Source organism: Sycon ciliatum, chromosome 9, assembly GCF_964019385.1.
Source record: "Sycon ciliatum chromosome 9, ocSycCili1.1, whole genome shotgun sequence".
NCBI lineage: Eukaryota > Metazoa > Porifera > Calcarea > Leucosolenida > Sycettidae > Sycon > Sycon ciliatum.
The window spans coordinates 1450480-1474419 of NC_088651.1; the positions used below are offsets into that span (position 1 = coordinate 1450480).

The 23940-nt window shown below is 49.3% G+C and overlaps 1 protein-coding gene across 1 annotated transcript; it reads right to left on the reverse strand.

The window, feature by feature from the left end:
• Positions 1–1808: 1808 nt before the first annotated feature.
• Positions 1809–21784, reverse strand: LOC135825068 (uncharacterized). Its single transcript, XM_065337807.1, has 6 exons — positions 21647–21784; positions 21468–21528; positions 4456–4675; positions 3897–4104; positions 2500–2687; positions 1809–2004 (listed from the first exon to the last, which is right to left on the reverse strand). The coding sequence occupies exons 1-6, from the start codon at positions 21686–21688 to the stop codon at positions 1809–1811; spliced, it is 915 nt and encodes a 304-aa protein (XP_065193879.1). The 5' UTR covers positions 21689–21784.
• Positions 21785–23940: the final 2156 nt, after the last annotated feature.

Below are 23940 nucleotides of genomic sequence, written 5' to 3' on the forward strand. Positions count from 1 at the left end.
GTACGTGAATGCGTCTGGACATGCTGTGCCGACCGCTGCGGAGCTGCCAGCTGGTCACATGCAAGTACTCATTATGTCTTTATGACAATCAATGAGTCATGTCTTGGGAGGGTTGTCGTCGTCGATTGAATCGATTCTTCCATACCTGCTAGGCTGCTACCAAGTATCCCGATTTGTCGAGATTATCGCACGGGAACTCGCGTCTCCGGACCCCGGTCCAAAATCACCCCCATTTTTTAAAGATTACAAAAAAGGGGGCACATGGATGCAGCTAATGCGTAATGGGGTTTCTCCGCACTTGTGCCTAGGGTCCAGCGGATTCTGCCGGCAGAAAAATTGGCAGAATTCGGTACTTTTTGTGGTAAGTTTCATGCATGTTTGGTATGTGGATAAAGAAATGGAGCAGAATTCGAGGAATTGCCCGCCATAAGGTTTGTATGGTTCTGCCAATTTTACTGCTTTTCGAGCAGAATCTGCCACCTTTTCGAGCAGAATCCGCCGGTCCCTACAAAGTTGTGCCAGTGGTTGTGAGACTTATCCACTCACCCCCACCGTTAGGCGCTGCATCTGCCACTAGGGTTTACCAGGTGTTTACTGTTAGCGGCCGTCGTGAGTTCCCTTCGCCTTCGGAAACGGACACGATAATTTACGTCCCTGTTTGAATCCATGCAAATAATTGCCCCTGCGTAACGAACTGTTTTCAGAGAGGGGAATTGTACTCAGAGAGGAGGATTGTCTTCATTCTTTGTATTGAGCGTTTCGGTAATGGTGCGCGCGCGTGCACACTGTAGAGGGGACGGCTCGATACCGGGACGCTTTGACAGCCAAATTTGTATAGACCCAACCCGATCATCAGCGTTGATTTTTCACTCGAAATATGTTTGTGGAAGGAAACTGGCATGTTGAAGTTTGCTCTGGGGCCAGAGTCAATCGAACTGAGCCACTCCTTTGTGTTGACCCATTGCCTCCAAGTTGCCCAATTTTTCGCTTCAAAAAAGTTCAAATCAGAGGTGGCTCCAAACCGGACACGTCTTAGAGTGCACGTCAAATTCACTCTGGCTCTGAAATTAGGTAATTGCTATCGCTCCACGACGGCCAGTACAGAGTAACAATAAGCCTTGTGTGTGCTTCCATTAGTTTTGATTGGTATGCGGTGCTTTATTGGCGAGAGGCGAGCCGCTGTTTACCTGCGACAAGAAGTTGATTTTTCGAAAGTCGTAAAACTCAAGTCGCAGTGCGAAGCAACACGTCAAAAACTCACCTGCTTGATATGGCGCTTCTGGTCATCTCAGAGCCATGAAATTTTGGCTCGGAGTATAACACATCGTAGTCTCACTGTGACATATTATGTTTTCTAATCAAAATACCAAGAGAGAAAGTGAATATTGAGTCCGTTCCGGTTTGCAACCTGTGTCCTATTTGAAACCGTCCCCTCTACCAACAGCCGGCGCATGCCGGAGTATGTGGTGTGATGGGTGTGCGGAAAAACATTAAAAAGACCAACAAGTGGGGATTCACTGGCCAGAAAAAGCCACTTCATGCCTGTGTGGTGTAGACCAGGCTGAATAGTGGCGCTCAATTCTTCAGCCTTGCAAGATATTTTGCAATCCCAGCACATGTTGCTATGGATACTGCCGTAGCATCGCTATCATCACCTCCGACGATGGACGTCAAAAGGTCAAACGGTATGTCGCCCAGAGAGGGAGAGGGAGATGGGGAGAGAAAGAGAGAGAGAGAGAGAGAGAGAGAGAGAGAGAGAGAGAGAGAGAGAGAGAGAGAGAGAGAGCTGCATAGATCGCAGCAGCGCCTCACCAGACTGGCGTCATGTTTATCACCAGTGACGGTGTTCCGCGCTGCTTCGCAGATCGAGCACGTGTTGCTGACCCTCGGTGGCACGATGTGTTACTTACATACTCAGTGGTTGGGTCCTCCTTGAACACCGTCACCTGCTCAGTCACAATGCTGTGTTCGCCAGTGACCACGTCACGGTCCTGAGCTCTTGAACTGCATATTAGGAACATACGCATAGCCAGGCACGTAAACAGGCAGACATACACGCACACATGTACATACGCACACACACATAGACATGCATATACGCACGCACTCAGACATGCATGTACGCACACATACACACACACACACACACACACACGGACATGCAAATTGAATGCGAGAAAAACATGACTTCAGTCTGAGTGAATGATGCAGTGTAATAGACTCAATCATGATATCAACATCATCATCTTGGTGTTCATTGCATATTATACTGGAGATACGGGCAAACATACCACGCATGCACACACGCACACGCACACGCGCATGCGCGCGCACACACACACACATACACGCACACATACGCACACACACACGCACGAAGAAGTCGCTAACGGCAAGGAGACATTGTTTCAGGTTTGTTGACCGCGGTCGTAGCTCTTTAAAATTATCTTTTTAGTTTTCGTTTTCCCGCAATGCAGGTGCCAATAATCAATCCCTTACCCAGCACAATGGCTGGCCAATGTCTCGTGAAGTTCATCATAAACATTGGAGCTGGCTTCGTTGACGATGGCTTGTTGTGTGCTGAATCGCTCGCACATGCGACGCACCTTGTGCCCCAGCCGCTCACTCGGCAAAGCGCACGTGGCGCCAACGTCAAGGTTGGCCAGTCCCTGGACAGAGCTGGAAACCTGCGAGCCAGCAGGATAACACACACAGCCCATGCACAGAATCGTGTTAAATGTGTGATGGGAGGAGGGGGGGGGGGGGAGGGGGAGAAGGGGGAGGAGGGGGAGAAGGGGGAGGAGGGGGAAAAGGGGAGGAATGCTTGTACAGTGCTGTTCAATGACACCTAATCGCGTGAGTAATGTTTGCGACCTTCGCTCTCCTGTTCACATCCCATTGTTTGCAGGACTGGGAATGAACAGCACACCTGCACGCACTTCACTCACGCGATCAGATTTCATTGAGCATCACCGCTCGTACATGTGGGGTACAGTGCTGTCCACGTGGCAAGACACACAGTCCGGGGCCCAACGTGTAGTGTATAGTGATTGTTGCAGCATTGTTTCTCTCCGTACTCTCTCTCTCTCTCTCTCTCTCACACACACACACACACACACACACACACACACACACACACACACACACACACACACACACACACACACACACACTTGTACTTGTACTTGTTGCTCACTTCCAAAACTGGTCACGTGGGTCTCCCCGGGAGAGGGGAGAGAGACTCAAAAGGAATCCTGGAAAGAGGACTCAATTGGCTATTGAACCGCCCAACGGCCGACACCCCCTGAAATCCCCAAAACTCTGGGTGGACTTGAAAATGATCCCACTTATGGGCTCACCACACCTCAGTAAGTGGGTGAGGACAAGGTGCAGAAAAAGGACTGACGGCATCAGGGTATCCGTCCTGGGATCCAACTGCAGTTACCCCTGCCCCCAGTGAAGGTAATACTTGCTACTAGTGTGGGTGGCTAAATCAGAGTGGATCTGATATAAGCTTCACTAGCACCGTTGATTACACAAGAGTTAATCTAGCCAGAAGCAGTCCATGGTTAACAGGTATGTATACTTCAAACAAAAAGTATATGAACCCTGGAACCAACAAAGGTGGCAGGTACAACATTACACCTTCAAGTAGCCACACACACACACACACACACACAAAAACACACACAAACACATGTCATGTATTATATTTATTTGCGCATGCTCGTTGTAAATAATCAGTCCTTGTCTTGCCCCGCAATGGACTCCTGCGTGGCTCGCAGGCCGAACGTAACACAGAGCAAGAAGAAAAGAATGTCGTGTCGTGAATTGCGAGAAACACACACACACACACACACACACACACACACAGAGTTCGAGTTCTCTCTTCTTACCCGCTGCATCTTGGCCTTCGACAGTCTGAGGAGGATGCAAGCGTGCTCCGGAGCACATCCAGCCAGGACGTGGAACAGACTCTGTCCGGCCGACTGCACTCTCTTGTGTACCTGACGCAGTCGTCGAGCACACTGCTCATGAAGGTCGGCAGCACCGGACACGTGGTCACCAAGACTCTGACGCATCTTGGCCTCCGCCTCGTGGCACCTGAAGTAGAAGGTGAGAGATATGCACAATGGGTTTCAGGTGGATGCGCAGTCGCCGACACGCGCATAAACACAAACACAAAAAACACACAAAAAACACACACACAAATACACACACACACACACACACACACACACACACACACACACGCACCAGCCGTTCTTCTTTTTCAGGTGCTAGTCTAAGCACAGTTGAGTCACAGGCACAAACATATATTGGTATGCTGCGCTTGGTAAAATCCTAGCCTGCTCGTTATTCAGGCCTCCGTTCTTCGGCGACCGACAGTATTGTAAACAACCCACTAATGATGACATCATAATGACATCATACAATGACACCATCAATACTTACGAGGCCTCGAGCTCTGCCGCCGGCGTTGGCGTCTCCGCCGCCAGGTTGTGAGCACTGCGCTCACAGTCCTCGATGGTCTGACGCAGACGCTCCTTCTGCGCCGCGTAGAACTCGTTGTGCTCCTGCTGCGAGCGACGGCACTGATCGTGCACGCGATGTCTGTGCGCGTGTAGTGACAGATGCATCATGTGAAGGTGGGGCTGAGCTCGTTCATAGCAATCTACACGGGAACAACAAGAAGAAGACGAAAAGCAACGACCGTAAGTTGATTGTAAAATAGAAGAAAACCTGTGACTAACAAGCATCCCTTGGGGCCAGAAAAAGCGGTCTTTAATGGCAGGCGGTCTTTAAATGGGCTCCACCACCACACTCCATTATTCACCGCAGTGTCTGGAGATATGTGGATTTTGTAGAGAGAAAAACCCAGCACCATTTTCAGTAACCAAAAGGTCCTCGTAATGCACACTCCAGCAGAAAATCAGATTCGTTAATTCCAGCACCCTCCCTAATCCAGCAGAATTTCCTTAGCATAAAAATTAATGAAACTCGGATGTTGAGCCATAAATAAATGTAGAAAGGAAAAGTTATTGCACTTGCAAGTCCTACTTATTGCACTTTCTGACTGTATATAGTATCCAGTTACAGTGATGGAGAGTTACTCTTAACTCGTATCCTTATGTCCTTTTTCTTTCTATAAAATTAATGTTGCTGGATTCTAAAGAGACTACTGTATCGACGTCAAGCTAGGAAAACAACCCTCCATATACCATATACCATATACCATATACACACACAGCAGACAGCAGTGCAATAGCTACAAGCACCTGGTGCAAACATGATCTTCATCATGTTCCCTACCCCCTTCAGGGCCTGCTGGAGAGCCGGGTCAGCCGGGTCACGCGCCCGGCTGGGGAACTGCACGACCTGGCTGAACAGATAACACCGGGTCCAGTCTGTCCCGGCTGAAAAATGTCTCAAACTGACAATGGATTCCTAAAATACCGGTATTTTACAACTCGCGGACCCCATCTGTTGCAAATCTAGCGCAACCGTACACACTACAGTCTACAAGCGACAGAAACTCGGCTAGGGTCAACTGTGGTCAACTGGTTCGAGCGCGATCTGGCCAGCGGCGAGTAAGAAATCAGGACATTCAAAGTCGATGTTGCAGGCAGTCAAAAGTGTAACTTTGGGTATAGCTTTAGACACAGTTGCAAGTTTTCAGTCGACTGGTGATTTGGACGATGGAGCCCGCAGCGAAGTGAAAAAGAACTCACGCTTTCCATGACTCTTGGAAGAAAGGTCGACCCTGGCTGGACTACGACCATGCCAGTCTATCCATGCCATGCGCTTTGTGCAAGACGCATTTCCAAGGAAAGACGAGCGGCGGTGGATTTGGTCGCGATGCGTGGTTGAAAGGTAAGAACTCACTGCTTCGAATTATCGGCATGATGCTCGGCTCCATCCTGGCTTGCGACATCCGCTCAAGTAATCGTTTAGTCTCACCCACCCGAACCTCCGGGCCTCGAAAGGCGTCCAGCAGATGTTCGAAATTCTCGCCGAGCAACATGCTGGAGACTACCCGAACCTGGCGCGCATCGCTGACTGGGGATTGGCCGTTTGCCTGTCCACTGCTGAATGCGAGCGAGACTTCAGCTTGCTGAAGCTTGTGAAGACGGCGATGCGAAACTCGCTGTCGACGAGGAATCTGGAGATGATCATGGCAATCAAGCTCGACGTTCCTGCCGTCGCCGACTTCAACTACGACAAGGCTATGGCTGCATGGTATTCTGAGGTGACTCGGCGTACTACGACTGCCACGTCAACCTCGTCTGGACGGAGGGACCTGGCCCGCACACCCAGAGCAGCAGCGGCAGCAGCAACGCCAGCAGCAGCAGCAACGCCAGCAGCAGCAACAGCGCCACCAGCAACAGTAGCGCCAGCTGCAGCAGCAGCGCCAGCAGTAGGAGCAGCAGCAGCATCAGCAGCAGTTGCAACTCCACCAGTTCTCCAGTCTGCTGAAGCCTTTCAGCAGATGCCAGTCGGCTTGGCCATGCAGATGATGCAGTGGCAGCAAGCAGCCACTCCACAAGGTGTTGCAGCCCCCCCCCCCCCCCAGTGCTCTATTATGTGAACATGTTCGTCCTGCTACTAGCACTAATTAGAAAACAGAATTCCTTTTTTCAAATTGTTAAATCATCCAATGGAACTGCTTTGCATTCTTCACGTAATGTCGTTTACTGAGTACCTTCTACGTTTGCGGACTTTGATAGTTCGCGTTGTTCTCTAAAATTTCAGATTTCCGGTAATAAATTCGCCTTTCTGTTTTCCTGCGTTTTGAGACGGCTTTTTGGTTGTTTTTCTGCTGGATGATCTGACCCGGCTGGCCTGCATGCGCCAGGTACACTCTGACCGGGCTGTGTTCAATGTCTAGAGCAGGCCCTGCCCTTACTGCTGTACTAGCCCCGGCAATACAACATTACTGTACAGATCCAGTGTCACATGACATTACAGCAACCAGGGCCTCCCAGGCACTTGAGAGAGGCTGCCAGGTACTTGGGGCAAACAATTACATACAGTGCATGCAATCATCCCAGGACCAGAATAAAACAAGTGTTGGGGGACACACCTAGAACACACACACACAGTGTGTTGCCTGCTGGCTGCACTAGTATGTGTACCGTGTGTACTGTGTGGACTGTGTGGTGTGTGCGTGTGTGTACAATGACTATGTCCCCACTCACTCACCCACGCACTCATTAGCCAGTCAATGCAACACTAGCCACTGATAAGCACATGCATGCATGCATGCCCACAAACAAAGGCTAGTGACGTAATAAAACATTCCACACACAGACAGTGAGATAGTGAGATAGTGACGTCATGACAGACTACACTGTACACTGTAACTATGAAGGGTTACTGTAATTAAATTTCACAAATTTTCGGTGTACTTTTATTTTCGGTACTTTCGGTGCATCTGTTTCATACCTAAAATTTTAACACACCAAACAAACACTAACACACATAATCCAATAGGGAACTGCTTCTCTGTACCTAAATTTTCTGTTCACCTAACCTGGCCTTTTGCCCTCATACCGAAAATAGAAAATTTCTGAAATTAGAGTATTCACGGCTAGCCGAAATGATTGCATACTTGTAGTACATTCATTTAATACTTGTACTGTACACAGAGTACAACTCAGTTCCTAGCATCCGTACACCATATCATCCTATTGGCCGGTCTGCCTATTCGTGTCTTTTTTCATGTGCAGTGCCAAGTCCCCAACAGAAACACAACCTACCAACTACACTCTACAGTACTAGTACTGCTGGTGGTGAATGTAAGTTAAAAAAAAAAATAGTATTGTAAGGGGTCGTCCATAAGCGTGGAACATTTTTCACAAAACCGTATGGGGTGGGAGGGGTTGACCAATTTCGTTTCCGAAAACATTGATACATGTAGGAGCAGTGACACACTTGCAACTTTTGTTGTATCGTGCAAGCATATGTCAACATTTTTTTTACGTTTTGAGGGGGAGGGAGAGAGGGGTTGGATATAAACTGAACCGATTCGTTTGGTGAAAAAAAGTTCGATATTTATGGACGGCCTCTAAAACTTCAGCATACAGTCAGCAACTCGCGTGTGAAGACAGAATCCTCAGATCTAGTAACCATCTTGACTGCATACTTTCAACAACACACGAATAACGACAGCTCGCAAATAGTGACGTTTTTCCCATGCAGGATCGAAGATCGTTGTTGACAAAGTTAACTTCACTGGCATCACACTGTGACAAGAAGCAGGAACACCATCGAGGCCATCGACGCATCATTCTGCAAACTACCGTTTGAACAGCTACAAACGACCTGAGCGGTATGTTCACCTCCTGTGTGTGCGTGGGCATGTGCGCGTGTGTATATGTATGCGTGTGTGTGAATGTGTGTGTGTGCACTCGACTTGTGTGTGAACGTGTGCGCGCGATGAAGTCGGAATCTCATCCATGAGGGAACTAGTGCTTCCCTAGGTTACTGGACCTTGCACGGGGAAGAGAAATCCCCCCCCCCCTCCCCCCTCCCCCCTTGCCAACCATGCTACTTGTCGGTGCAGCAGCACTAACCTCATGGGCAGGCAATGGCCAGAACTCATACGAATCTGACCTTTACAGCCCAGGCACTACTGCACATTCATGTATAACCCAGGTCAAAATGGGATACCATAACGCAGAGTCTTTCCTGTTTCCCCCTGGTGGTGTGCAGGTTCTATCCAGTTTGGTACATGTACAGGTCCTCCCTCGTTAGTAGATAATCTCTGGGCCATCGAAAAAGTTATCTTATAACGAGACTTATCTTGTAGCAGGACTTGCAGCTAAAGGTGAAATAGGCACTACTTCGTACTTACCCGGGCTACCCTCGATACAACATAAATTATCGATGCTTCAACTCGTTATAAGATAATTGAAAATCTCCAATATAACTCTTCCTTGGATGCAAACATTGCAAAGGATCGTCCATATTCACGAATACATAGACATAATACGTTTTCTCTTTCTGCTTTATCCTACGTGTTTTGGCCTTGGTCCTGCATGGTCAATATTATCTTATACTGAGGGTTTGGCACTCCAGGGACCTGGGCAAAGGGTCGTTATAACGGATTTTATGTACTAACGGATTACGTTGTAACCGGACCTGTAAACAGTTGTATAGACCACGTTTCGCCAGGGGATTTCAGATTTCTATTTACTAACGGGGTTTATGTACTACTCGTTATAACGAGGGAGGACCTGTACCATTGTACTTGTACATCATCTACATGATACTGAACTGGTCCACTATTTCCTCTTCTGTGAGGTCTGAGGGAGCATTACATGATGTAGTGCATTGCTTCGTGCACAACGCAAATACAATGTAGTACCATGTACGAAAGGTGTCGGTCGCCCCAGCCCCGATCGTCAAAAAATCCAGCGGAGCAGCACACAACAAGAGATACTGCATTACCCTATCAACACGCCAGGGCTGCACCAGAGCGCTCACCAGATGCGCCATGGAGTGGCTTCCTGGATCGCTAGCCTACGTTTGTGTACGAGCTCGTACTTGTACGCATGGAAGACACCCTCCGAAGCAACTGTTCATGCAAATGCCGCCTGAGCCATAGTATAATTTTTGTGTCCAGACCAAACCAAAACCGCTCATCTAATGGCCGAGTAGAGTGCTTGTTTCTCATGCCAGTCAAGAGCACTTGCTTACGCCGACAGAAGGTGCCACAAACACACACCTTTCCGCATCGCACGCTGCAAAAATCAACAAGAGCGGTCGCGGTAAAGGTATAGTTTAGGGTCCCAAATTATTTTAGTGGGTCAGCATGCTCTACAGAGTCCCAGGCATGCACATTACACATAGGCCTTGGCCACAACTGACATCGAATACGATGTGGATGGACAACCACTGGTGTATGCAAAATCACCTTACGATGCGAACGAAGACGGCGCAAAGGACCTTGAAAATCGCCTGAGTTTGAAGCTCGGTGATGCCGTGCGTGTCTTGAACACCTCCATGGGCAAGGGATGGTGGTGGGTAGAAGTCGATGGCGAGTCTGGCTACGTTCCATCATCATTCCTTGGCACTGAGGATGACCTGCGCGGCGCGGAGGAAGCCTCCTGGCAGAACGACGAATATTTTGACTTCTACCCACCACCTTCCCTTGCCCATGGAGGTGTTCAAGACACGCACGGCATCACCGAGATTCAAACTCAGGCAATTTTCATGGTCCTTTGCGCCGTCTTCGTTCGCATCGTAAGGTGATTTTGCATACACCAGTGGTTGTCCATCCACATCGTATTCGATGTCAGTTGTGGCCAAGGCCTATGTGTAATGTGCATGCCTGGGACTCTGTAGAGCATGCTGACCCACTAAAATAATTTGGGACCCTAAACTATACCTTTACCGCGGTCGCGCTGAAACGAACAACATTTGCACCAGTTGCAAAAATACAGAATCACTGCGGGAAACTCTTCTTTTCGCCATTTCGTTTGAGAACTTTCCGCTCGATCAGCTACATAGCGAGCTGCATCGGAAAACACAACTGACGGTCGTAGCGCCTGATGAGCTGAACAGGAATGTCTATACACGAACCAGCCAAGCACCTAAATCCTTGCGATGCCGATGCCGTCAAACGCAGTAAAACGAGTAGCGCGTTGAAAGCTTCCATCGCTAGCTGAAGTGTACCAGTCCGAGAGGGTATGCGTGTGCGCGCTCGCGTGTGTGTGTGTGTGTGTGTGTGCGTGTGTGTGTGGTGTGTGTGTGTGTGTGTGAGAGAGAGAGAAATAGAGGGGAGATAGCGACAGTGGAAAGAAAAGTCGCTCACGCACATACAAATGCACGAAACTGGTCTACGAACAGCAGTGGCTGAAGGATCTTCCCCCGGCTAGGTTCGTACCTGTCGTGTCACTCTGAAAACTACCTTTCTACTGATAACACTACAGCGATGTCTACGAACAACACTCTGCCATTCCCGGGGATATCCCTGCCGATCCACCACTGCCTTCCAACAAATCCTTGCTGGGCAGTACGGAAGGTGCGGGGGTTCTTCCTGGCACTTCAAGTATTAGTTACTACTTCCACACATTCTCAATATCCATTTTGATGACTGTGATACTGATAGCGCATAATGCGAGCCTGGAGTGGCGAAAGTCCATGCGATTGCCATTGCAGTACTGGCAATCCGTGACTGATCATCCAGCCAGTTTTCATGGTTTGGGACAGGCAGCTCCGGTGCGAATAACACCTCCTGCCCTGGTGGTGGTGGTGGACCTCAGCGAATGCTCCCGCTCACCAGAGGCAGAGGCGCACAGCAACATAGGCCAATAGACCAATCCCGAAAAGATTGTCTGGGTTCGAAAGGGGGCATGTCACCTGAGAGTACACTGTACAACACCTACATGGCACTACCTGATCAGCATGCGGCACAGGATGTGTTTGATAGTTCGCGTGTGAATGCGAGGGTAAGGGCCTGTCCAGACTAGGTAGAAAACCACGTAAACACGCCATAAATATGCTTGTTGCCAAGGTGAGTGACGAAAAATGGCCGATAACGGGGAACGTGGGATTCACGCGGAACGTGAGTCGAGGACCCCTGTACAAAGCACGTTTCTCATCTACGTGCCGTTTTCGCAGTGTTTGTTGTGTGAGAGTCGATCGGCGGAGTTTTCGGATCGCATTTTTTCTTGCTGTTTCCAGCTGCTGCAGCTTGTTTTTGCTTTGCCGTTTTCATAATGCCACACGTCCGTTTCAGCTACGACTCTGAGGCGACATTGATACAGTCGTGGCTGGACATGCAGAGATATCCCGGGGTCTGGTGAAGAGGAAGGTGTAGTAGAGAGAGAGAGAGAGAGAGATAATTCACTGACGAGCGAGTATTTGAAACTGTTTGGATAGGAAGTAGAACCCTGTTCAGTTGTGATGAACGAAATTGACGACCTGAAGGCCAAAGCCAGGGACTTTTACTGGAAATACACGGCGGCCACAACCATTAGTTCATCAAGCGATGCTATAGCGGGCCTCGACCGTGATGCTGCGCTGCCGCGAGAGTGTGGCCAAATTTCCGTACCTGGAACAGAGTTCAGGGTGATGTTCCTTGCGCTCGGCGTCAGTACTGCCATCGCTGGGCCGCCACTCGTTTTTGTAGCTAGCTGGGTAGGTCTAGACCAAGCCAGGGAGTGCTTGCCTGGTGTACACGCTACAACTACAAGTCACTTGTGTGTCTGCCAGTACACGGCTGTCCCATGCATGCGACGCGCGTTCATTTAATATGGCGGCCAAATTTTAATCTTTTCATTTTTTACGCGACCTGGCCTAGTCGTATGTTTGCAATTTCGCTCGACTTCCATCTCAAACGGGCAAGGTCAACCGAAACCACGGGTGTTTGCCAGGTCATTCGATAGAGTTTAGAGCTTGGACTGGCCTTGCCTTCGACTGTGCCGCCGCTCGAGCGATCTTCTTGGGTTACCCACGCGCTACGCATGGTTTCTTTCTCGACGTGGGTGCAATTATTTTTGGATCGTCGCTCGATTTCAAGGGCTCACCAACCTCGTCAGCGAATTTTCTAGTATACCTCGATGTCCTAGCCTTTCGATTTCGTGTATTCCTAAGCTTGACGTACATCACTGTAGCTTTTCGTGGCCATGTTAGAGACGTTATTTTGTTCAGAAATGGAGGCTCATGTTAGCTTCCTGTCGTCGTGTTGTCGTATTGGAGGGGAGAAATTCGCGTCAAGGAGTGGACGGACGAAGTATCGTGTGGCAGATCATACTCAATCCATTTTGGCAGTGTTTCATCTCAATGTGGATGAAACCAAATACACCCTGAACTTTTTTGCCACACTTGCAAATTGGCCATGGAATGCACTGCTACTGCCAGGGGCCCAACATTCTCTGGAGCTCCAGAGGTGGATGTACACCGCTCAAAGACTGGGAGCCACACCGTGGGACAAACTGTTTGAAATGCAAGTCTTCCAAGCCTGGCAGGAAGTCCAAATGCAAAACACAAACGCAAGACAAACTTGCGGCATGGTAGAAAACGCGGGCCATCGCCCGCAAGCACGAGCACATGCACGCCGCCACCACTGACAGCAGCATCACCAACAAAACCTCGCCCCACCACACCAGTACCTGATCACTGCATAGTTTAGTCTGTTCGGTTTACGAATTCAAAAAAGGAAGACAAAATAACAAAACTAAAAACACGAGCGTTGCATGGACCGAATCTGATGAGCAGCAGCACGTCACACCCGCATACCAAGTTTAGTAATAGTAGTAGTAGTATAGTATTTACTATTTATTCATATTTCTCTAGGGCTTAGTGGGTAAATCTCTGCATCCAGAACAGTTCAGATAGGAATGCAATAACACACGCACAATGTCCACTATGTCACAGTGTCACAGGTAGGGAGAGAAGTGTTTGCAGCTTGTTGGTAGACGTTCAGCCGTGCATGCATTGGCAAATGGCTAGAGCAGACGGCCCGCTGCCCTTAATGTAAGGCACACACGCAAGCGTCAGAGCTACAGCAGCCAAACAGCATAGTTTATGGATTCATGAAAGACTGCACCATACACTGCGGCAGCTCTGGTAGGGTGCCCTATTTGAGCATCGTCACTGGTCGGTGACGTTTTGCAGGCCTCACCATCAAAGATGCGAGGTGATGCTGCTGATCAACTTGCTGGCATGATAGTCACAAGCATAACTAACGAAGGATGGCTGGAAGTCGAAACCAGCTGTAGATGTAGAATCCAGGTATACCCAGGCAGAGAATTACTGACGCCAGCACTTTATCCGATGCCCCATCAGCGTCAACTGTACGCCGATGGTCACAGGACCGTGACAGCCTTTCGATCGGTCTACGGTCGGGAGACGGGGCTGCAAGCCCAAAGCAGCGGGTATATAGTGTTCGTCACCAGCTGAGCAAGAGAGCTTGCTGAGAGATTTAGGTGTGCACTGTTCAGCAACCAGTCCCAATATAGGTTTGTCCATAAAGGCTGGTGATCCTCAGCTATCATACAACAAATTCCTACTCACTGCGCATATGCGCATATGGCTTGTGAAACAGCAGCAGAAACTGCACTGCCTTGACAAACGCACCAGTTACCATGATGGAGCAGATATGCCCAGCCCTGGAAGCCAACACCAAATCTCAGGATATTTTCAGCAAGAGCGCTGCAGTTACTGCTGAGGTGATATATTGCGTCCTTGAAGTCGAAGGCGCTCATCAAAGATTTCTTGCCATCAATTGGCCTTATGCAGGCACGAGGTGGTCTCCCGTGGCATTGGCCATATTACCCCGAGCTGCACTTGCTCGAGGAGCACGTTGTTTCGCTCATGGAAGTCCTTCGTGTTGGACTGAGTAGGCTTGCTGAGAGAACAGAGCGCTGAATTCATCCACGTCCACTGGCAACTACGAATAATTTACAAAAACATTCCTACTGCAGATCAGCGCTTGAAAACGGCGATGCAAATCAGCGACGTTGGGCTTCTCCATTCAAAAGGAGAGCCTTCCTAACGAAGCAATTCTCATGTGACACTACATAGTCTCTCAAGCACTCTAGTTCAGGTCTTCTTCTCTCCACTCCATTATCATTTCGATCTTCACTCGGTCGACGTGATGGTAGTAGTAGGGGTTCCAGGATTCGGCCAACTGGGTTCGAGGACTTTCTCCACGCGCTACACACAAAAGTTTGGTCGCGCAATGACGGCTCATTCTAGGCCAGTGCGCTGGGATATCGTGAGCTGTGGAGGATTTTTGAAGTCACCAGTGGCTTCCTGAGGTTTTCAGCTGTCCAATGTGGGGTTTTTGGTCGCCGCGCGGCGAAATTGGGCCATTGCGATCAGTCAAAGAAGAAATTGAAGGCGATTTTCAAGTTTAAAACGGCATTTTAGGGGATTCTTAAATCGATTTTCAGCTTCAGCACCAAAAAGCCTTTCGGAATCACCCATGCTGGTATTTTTCTGAAGAAAGGGAGACCAGCGCAACAAAATTTGAGCGCGCCGGGTAGTGCCAGAAGTACCTCCGACGGCTCCGACAAACTGCGATTTTTTAGTTGTGAAGAAGAAGGGTGCTAGTACAGTAGGTGTCAGTCACAGCGCAGTCAGCTGATCGCGAGTATCATGGAGCGCGAAGACCAGGATTGTGCTGTTCCTCGTGAGCGCGACGTAGTACACGATGCCGTGCTATCTCCTGCTTGCGAGGAACAAGGAGAATGTGCGGCTGATCCATTTTCTAGGTTTGGATTTACAACTCGTGCGCTGGCGGAGAACAGTGAGCTGCCGTCACTACCGATAGTATCGAACCGTTTGGTGTTGGAACTGATGCAGTATGTGTCAAATCAGCGTGATCCAGGCACCCATCCAAAACGTCTTCTGGATTTCGTTTGCAAACTCTCTGGGAGCCCACGTGCTGGTGACTTGCCATGCTTGTCGACGTTCTGGGCCAGGGCCAAAGCCATCGTGAAGAAGAGGAGTAATTTGGCCAAAACGAAGCGTGCATCTGCCATCCAGGGTCTTGAAAATTGGGAGCAGGAAGACTCTATAATACTATCCGCTTCCAAGTTGGCTCAATCATCAAAAACAGCTGCTGAAGGAGGTGCACAGAGTACTGCTGTGGCCAGTGGAGGCCGTGCTGCTGTGGACGATCAACCGGGTGCGGGTGAGCCGAGTGCTGACGATTACTTTATGGCACATGCGCACCTGGATGTGGCTGACCAACTAGCCACTGAGTGTCATGAACTAAAGGAGGAAATGGAAACACTACAGGAGAGAGCTATGTCACCTGCCGAAATTCAAAATATTCGCCGGAGGGAAAAGCGGAAAAATAGCGTAATAGCCGAACAGCGTGCCGAGTTAAAACGGGTGAAGAGAGAAATCAGTGATCTAAAGGGTGACGCACATGCAATGGAGTGTGATCTAACTGAAGCCAGGGTGCGTGATCAGCGTTTGGCAAAGCAAGTCCAATACTGGAAAGATAAATCAACTTCAGCAGCAGACGAGATGGAGGAGAGTGCAATGGAGCTAGAATTAAATTCGCAAGAAGAAATCTCCCATTTGCACTCGAACATAAAGGATTTGAAAGTTGCAAATGCTGCACTGGCAGGAGAAGTGGAAGCGCTGAAGCAGGCAATGAAAGCTGTGGACACCGGAACAGTGGACACTATGATTGCGGGAAAAATATTCACGGCTTCCGTGCGTAAATGTTCTATGGACCTTCTGTCGCGCAATGTTGGCATCAACAACGTTGAGCCTATCATGCGCTCAGTTGCTTCGCTCTGCGGCAGAACACTTGGGCGACTTCCACAGCCATCTAAGCTGTCTGAGATGTACGTCGAAGCTGCCACCCTATCGCAAGTTCAGCTCAGTGATCTGCTAGTTTCTGCAGATAATGTCACATTGCACAGTGACTGGACGACAAAGTTTGGTCAGAAGTATATGTCTTTCCAGGTAAGTTGTGATTATTAGGCATACTGGGCCCATTAGCCACTTGACTGCGCTGAGAATTTGAATGCTATCAGTCTTGCCGTTCTATGCAAGGGTTTAGTAAGCAATAATTATTATGACGCTGGTGTTGAATTTCCTATGCCAGCCGCGTGGAGCACTACTGCTGGTAAGTGGTGTCCACCGTGATGAGAACATGTCTTATCAGCTAGCACATGTTTCTTGTGCCCTTTCATCGTTTTTTCCTATGTGTGATTCCTGCATTTGTTCTAGGTCGGTATTGGTGGAGACCAGTATAGTATGGGTATGCGGGAAGTTCTGTCTGGGACGGCGCAGATGACTCTGGACACCTACGTGCAGATAGTGGATGACATCCAGCGGGTGTCAGGAACGAAGGATGCGTCCATGCGGATTACAGCAGCAAAAAAAAACACAATGTCCGACCGCCATATTGTCCAGAAGAACTTTAATGAATTACTTCAGCGGTATCGAAGCCAGGTGCTGCCTGCCGTTGTCAGCGGATGGTGTGATGTTGGTGAAGAGGAGAAGAAGTCTATGTTGGATATGCATAACTTCTTCTGTGGGATGCATTTCATCGTGAATATGGCTGAAACTGTGTCCGAGTCGCTGAGAGTGTACAAACAGCTGCATTTGGATGGGTCCATGGCAGGTGCAACGCTACTTGCCCAGAATCCAGCACGGAACTCAACGGAATCTGGTGCTGTCCGTCTTGTGAGAACTGCCTGCAAGGCATTGGAGCGCCATGGTTCTGAGCAGAGTGGCTTTCCTGAAGAATTTGCTGCATTTCTGCGCCAGCGAGGTGTTTCTCAAGTGCCGCTTGACACTTTCCGTGGAAATCGATTTAACATCTTATTTCACAATGCTGCTGGTTTGTATTCTGTGAGAGATCACGCCCTGAGCTTTTTGACGACGGTGTTCGACCGCCCCAATATGCTGTTGCAAGCTGTGACCGCTGACCTGAAGGAGCCTCTGTTTCTTGCAGGCGTGCGCGCACTCGGCTTGATTGACAAGCACCTCTCCGCTCCTCTGTGGAAGTTGCTGGAGAACAAGGGTGTCTCAATTCTAGACATGAATTCCAAGTACGCACACCTGTACAGCTTCTTATCGTCACAAGACAATGCCGCTGGTTTCCTGACTGGCGAGACTGTGCCATTCCCTAGCGTGCCGATTGACGGTGATACGAAATGGGCAGAGCTTGTCACCTCAAGTGCTAATGATGGAGAGACTGAGCTCATCCTGCAGTCTTTGTTTGCAGCTATCGCCAGTCTAACGTACCGGCTAGTCCGTGATCACTTGCCGGGTGGGAAACTGGACGACCCGTCAGCAACCCTGAAAGAGCAGACGGCAACAATGGCAAAGACGAACACTGTGTCTGAGAGAGATTTTGCGATGCTCGATCGGCTGATGAGGGAGAAGCCGAATGCGTCAACTGCTGCTCTTGAAGGAATGATTCTCTACAACAATAACAAGACCGGAGCCTGGCTTGCGGAGCGCACTGAAGCCGAGCGCGAGGACCTATTTCAAAAGGCTAGACATTTGAGTCCAAGTATGTATGCTGCATTTCGTCTACGCCGGCGGCATATGCTGGAAAGCAGAGCTGCAGCACAAGCTGCCCAGCAGAAGGCCGTGCAAGAGAAGCGCCAAAGGGAAGCGGAGAAGAAAGCACAGCTTTCTGCCGACATCGCTAGAGATGGTTTCTGGCAATCACCAGCTGAAATTGAAGCAGGGTTAGAATCTTGCACATCTGAGTCAGCCCGACTGAGCAAGCTTAAGCTGCAGATTAAATTCAGAAAGAAGATCCTTAGCCAAGAGGCGGATTCGTCGCTGTTTGCTTTCTCGCAGCTCGGCAACAAGTTCTCGTCAACTGTGCTCAAGGAAAACCTGATCAAGCTCCTCTCGCAAAAGTAAACAAATCTGCAGGGCATCTGTCTAGGGTGTACAGTGCCTCCCAAAAAGTTTCCGAAGATAATCTGGTTCAATATAAGTAGAATATGGCCTGTAACCATGCTGTTGCTATGTGCTGCATCACTGTTGCTATGCAGTTGCTAGGGGCGCCATTTTTGCCAATTAATGTTTTTTGGTGAAAAAAAATTCACAATCTTGATCAAGATCAGGGTTAGAGGCTGTGTTCCAAATTTCACCTGATTTGGGTGAAATTGACTGTTGCTAGGCTGTTGCTATGCAGTAGTTTGACCATGTTTTGGGCCAATTTCCCATTTGATCGCCAGAGAAAAATTCACCCATTTCTGGGTAGAAAAATGGCTATAACTTTGGAATGCCTGGACCGATTTTGATAAAATTGGTACCGTTGGTTTTCTGATTTCCTTGGTAACATTTTCCAAGCACAAACTAGCTTGAATTATGAATTTGAAATTTTGACTGGAATCCCTAGTAGTAGCTATGTAAAATAATGCTGGATTCCTCCCGATCCTCGTCGCGGCTAAAATTTGTTCGGTGTTTGTCTCAAACTGACAGGGTTTACAAGAGAAATGTACCTAATTTTGTGCGATTGATGCAAATAAATCGGAATATGTCCGACTTCATAAATCCGTGCGGTAAACCGCATGAAAGGACGCCATGTCATTAGTTGGTGCACATGAAGTCACCGTGAGTAGTGCATCCACGGACAAAAATGAACAGGTACACGGAGTGGTACAGGTGACAGAGCGAAGTGTGGACAGCGCACCGCGTGTACGTCACGTACTCTGAAACGGCACGCCGTTTTTATTACCTAGTGTGGACAGGCCCTAAGTACACGGTTTTCTCGTTAGTTGCATGCAAGAGATACGATGCGACAGAAAGCAAAAGCCCTTTGTAGTTTTCTCTCTCGCACTGGTAATGGTCTGCTGTTGGAGTGGAAATGCTAAGACATAATCCTTGTTTCGCTCTTCTGTGTAGTGTGAAGAGGTCAACGAACATGTAGAGCTCACTTTGATGAAGTAGGCAAAGCTATGAGCGCTGTGGCTCAAAGCGATAGGCCCTAAATCTTACGAGATATTTCGAGTGCTATTGTTTGTTGCGAGCGCTTCGTCTTCGATGAGTCCTGCCTCTTTCCTGGCAGCTGCCCTCCTATAGCACCAACCACGAAGTGACTGTACTCATCTGCAGCCGATCAATGCTATATTGCACAAGAAGATACCGTTTTCGCCAAGCCAGTGCCCCGCCAAAGACCATCGCCGTGTCACACCGTCGGAACGAGTTCATGATGAGAAACATCATTCGCGCGAGCGTGATGAAGAACTATTTCGAAAGACAACATAGTCTTTACCCCCGGGACGACAACTATGTGCACGTCCTGCAAGGGGAGAATGTCACCAGCGACATCAACGAAGACGACGGCAGTATTTCGGAAACCTGGAGTCAGCGGAGGTCGTCAAGCTCCTCCGCGACCCGGTACAGTACAGTATGTGACATGTCGACACGAGCGTGCGGAAACACAGCATACACTGTAGTAATGTTGAGAGAGTTTGCGGAAGGAGTCCAAGTCGGGAAATCCATCAGCTCCAAAAGCTACCTGTAGGTGAGCGATGAGACTCCAGCTTCAGACTACAACAGTCAGGACTTGTAAATAGTTGAACTTTGTGAAGCAGCAGATCGAGAAGTTAGCTGAAATCGTAGCTGTTGCAGTATGTCGGCGCTATGTAGCTTGCATTTTTTACGGAGAGTCGATCGCCACGCGAATGTTTCTCTCCTCACCGAGAGCTATCTGGCCTCCAAACTCCGTCAGGGTCTGCCTAAGGTACCGAAGGTCCTTTGACTAGCTGCTGGCAGGACTCCATCCAATCCTTTAGCTTCAGCTCGGCGAGCAAATGTCTCTCTCTCCTCCGCCATGAGCTGACACACACAAACTGAATACAAAACGATGCACTTCACACGTGCTGGCTTGCACGCGTGCCCCCTTTCACGAACCCAGACAATCTTTTCGGGATTGGTCTATTAGTATTATGCACGGGTGTTTGCAGTGCATGAACTCTGGCCAGTCGTCCCCGTACGCAAAATGCGTACGCATTTGGATCTACCGTACATTTCCTCGTGTTTTGGGCGAATCCCAGCGGTACGACGCTGTCGAATTGGGCCTGAATTTGCCCTGAACCAGCCGCTATCGAAGTAAAATTAGGTGTTTTGAAGACCACACGGGAACACTGCGGCCATGTCTTCTTTCCTGCGTCGTTTGTTTGAAAATCGGAGTGTTTTTGAGCTCGTAGTTTCGTCTTCGTTGTGGAATGGCCGTGCGTACATTTTCCTTGGAATTACCAAAGTCACACCCCCGTTTATTACATAACTAGGAGTTTTGCCGGCAGCCACGATAGTTTTTATCCCTGCTTCCATACATCCTTTCATTGAATAGCCAAACGAAACTTTGTGGCGCGCCTTAGTTTTTTGTGGCGCGGGGGTCTCAAGTTTGTCACTTCGAGTTGTACACAACAGCCACATCATCTCAAAGGACCAAAAACACCAAGTGAGCAAAGTAATTCAACGTTGCGATTTTGCCTTGCCTACTGTGAAGATGGAGACTTCTACTCGGTAGCAGATACTCATATCACTAAGCTGGGAGGGAGAGCGTGGCGTGTAAAATGTTGGGATGAAAAGAGCCACATTCTCTCTCGGAAAAGGTCGTCGTTCCCACACACGTACACTTGCTCTACCCAGATCTGCAGAAGGCTAGATTTTGCATGCACGTGCGAGATTCGCATCCGCCGCGCACATAGCCTAGCCAGAGTCGAAATTTTTGTACTCTCGGATTTGCCGCCATCTTGACGAGTGGCCGCTGCGAAACACCCGTGTATGGTGAACGCTACAAGATCAGGAATTAGCGCTCGCCATCGACGCAGTTTCGCACGTAGGCACTAGCGACTGTGAATGCTCAGCGTAGATGACTGAGCGACACCACCACATAGGATGTGTCGCAATGTTACGAACAGACATCACACAAACACACACAAACACACCACCAGCAAAAAGCGCAGGCGGATTCACCATGCTCACGCAGCTACGCGATCGATTGCAGCTCTTACCTGAGGTAACGTTCTCCGATGGCTGAACAACATCGATCGCTGGTGACCTTCCACTCGCCACCTGACGGAGGAGATAAGGCCAAAACACAAAACCCCGAACCGAGAACGACAGTATGAAACGCGATCTACAAAACACCAAACAAAGAGCCAGCGAACAGCAACCACATGCGCAAACTTACGGCAACTAACGCAACCAACAGTAGGCTGGCAATGGTCACCATCTTGCTGGCTCAGCGTGCTCCAATCCACTCGCTAGGTACTCTTTGCCAGGTGAAAGCGTCTTTCTCGGACTAAAAGTAAAACTGCGAACTGCAAACTGCAAACTGCAATGAACTGATATCTGGACGGCTTCTGTGTGGCTGTTACACTTCGGAGCTTCGGCTTCGAATGTGACAGTGTGTTTGGCCTCAAATCGCTCTAGTTTTCCATAAATTTCCAGCGGTTTAAAGATAAAAATGCAAATGCACGCCTTGATTGCACCTAGCACCTCTTGCTTTCTTTGGCCTTTTCTTTCGCTTCTTTCCTGATAGGTTACCTTTTTCCTTTGTCTAGTATCCTTGAGACTTCAGTCTTCTACTGCCGCTATGGCAGTGTCTATTGTCTAATGATGACTCCGAAGCTGAAGCTCGCAGTCCAGGCCTAGGACTAGTAAGAGTTCCTACCGGATCGTCGTGCATGCTGTCCGTGTAGGTAAGTGCTGAAGTAACTAGTTAGTGCCGATATGGAAATTTCGGCCTTTTCGGCGGCCAATGCTGATGGCGACGCTGCGATGGTTCCGTGGGTTTGCAAACACCGACGAGTGCCTTGTTTCATGCCCCGAGTCACGATTTCCCTGTTGGGTCAGGGCGGCCTTCACGAGTTCGGCAGGCTCTTTCGAATGCCTTGCCAAGGCTCTGCGCTTAGCGCGTAGCAACATCAACAGACGGCTTCCGTCACGTCATTGGGCAGGCCCTGACGAGTGCCTTGCCAATCTCTGTACCTACAAGTAACTGGTATCCAACCCCATCGATGGACGACGCGGACATGGCGGATATGCGGCGGCTTCTGTCACGGCAGTGGGCAGGCCCTGTCGCGTGTCTTGCCACACTCAAACCATCCGTCCACTGTCGATGGACGACGGTCTCACCAGTGGGCAGGCCTTGTCGCGTGCCTTGCCACACTCTAGCCATCCATCCACTGTCGATGGACGATGGTCACACCACTGGGCAGGCCCTGTCGTGTGCCTTGCCGCACTCTAACCATACGTCAACTGTCCATGGACGATAGTCTATAGTGAGCAGGCCCTGTCGAGTGCCTTGCCACACTCTAGCCACTCTAACTATCCATCCACTGCGGATGGACGATGGTCGAACCAGTGGGCAGGCCCTGTCGCGTGCCTTGCTACACTCTAACCATCCGTCCACTGTCGATGGACGATGGTCTCTACAGTGGGCAGGCCCTGTCGCGTGCCTTGCCGCACTCTATCCATCCATCCACTATCCATGGATGATGGTCTCGTGGGTTTGCAAGCACCAGCGAGTGCTTTGTTTCTTGCCCTGAGTCGTGCCTTCCTGGTGTGGTCAGGGCAATTTCATGAAAAGCAGGAGTGCCTTTCCAATGTCTGTGCCTAACTCGCATCCACCCATATCGGTGGACTGTGCGGTCATTGTAGATATGGTGGCTTCCGTCACGCCAGTGGGCAGGCCCTGTCGGGGGCCTTGCCACACTCTAACCATTAGTCCATTGGTGATGAACGATGGTCTCGTGGCTTTGCAAGCACCGGCGAGTGCTTTCAAAGTTTGTTTCATGCCCAGAGTCACGCCCATAACTTAATGCCGTTCTGCCATGCTCATATTGTTGTTTCGCAAGTACAGTTCTACCTGTGTTTGCTTGCTCCTATACCAAGCAGAATCCCGTATTGACCGGGAAATGTTCCTGCATCAAAGGGCTGTGGATCGAACGTGCATCCCTGTGTCAAGCGGAATAATGTCATATCAGACCAGTTTCCGCTGCACCACGGGCGTCCGGTTAAGGCAGGTTTACCTGTATGTAGATACATGGTTCTGGAAGCATGATCACGATGTCAGAGGTGGCTGATGCACCTCTGTGAGCAATGAAAAATAAACATCAAATGGTTGCCATTTGTGCAGTGCTAACAATGTACTGCCACTCCTATTGTTCAAGCACCTTTTGTGATAGGAACCTCGAAGTGGTGAAGCATATGACACTTTTACTGTTGCCATACCTCAGTAGTAGTAGTCTCCCCTCTCTCTCTCTCTTACATTCGCCGCAGGGTCGGGAGCCCCTTTGCAGCTTATTGCCGCCGGCTCTGCTGACACGGCCAGAGCTCTGACCGTTCGCCTTTGCATGCCCGTAGGCATTATTATTACTAGTTAATGATTTCGTGTGAAGCTTTTGCGTTCAAAGTTTTATATTTCAATTGAGTCTTCTATTTTATTCCGAAATTGGGTTGTCTTTTTGCTTTGACTCTTAC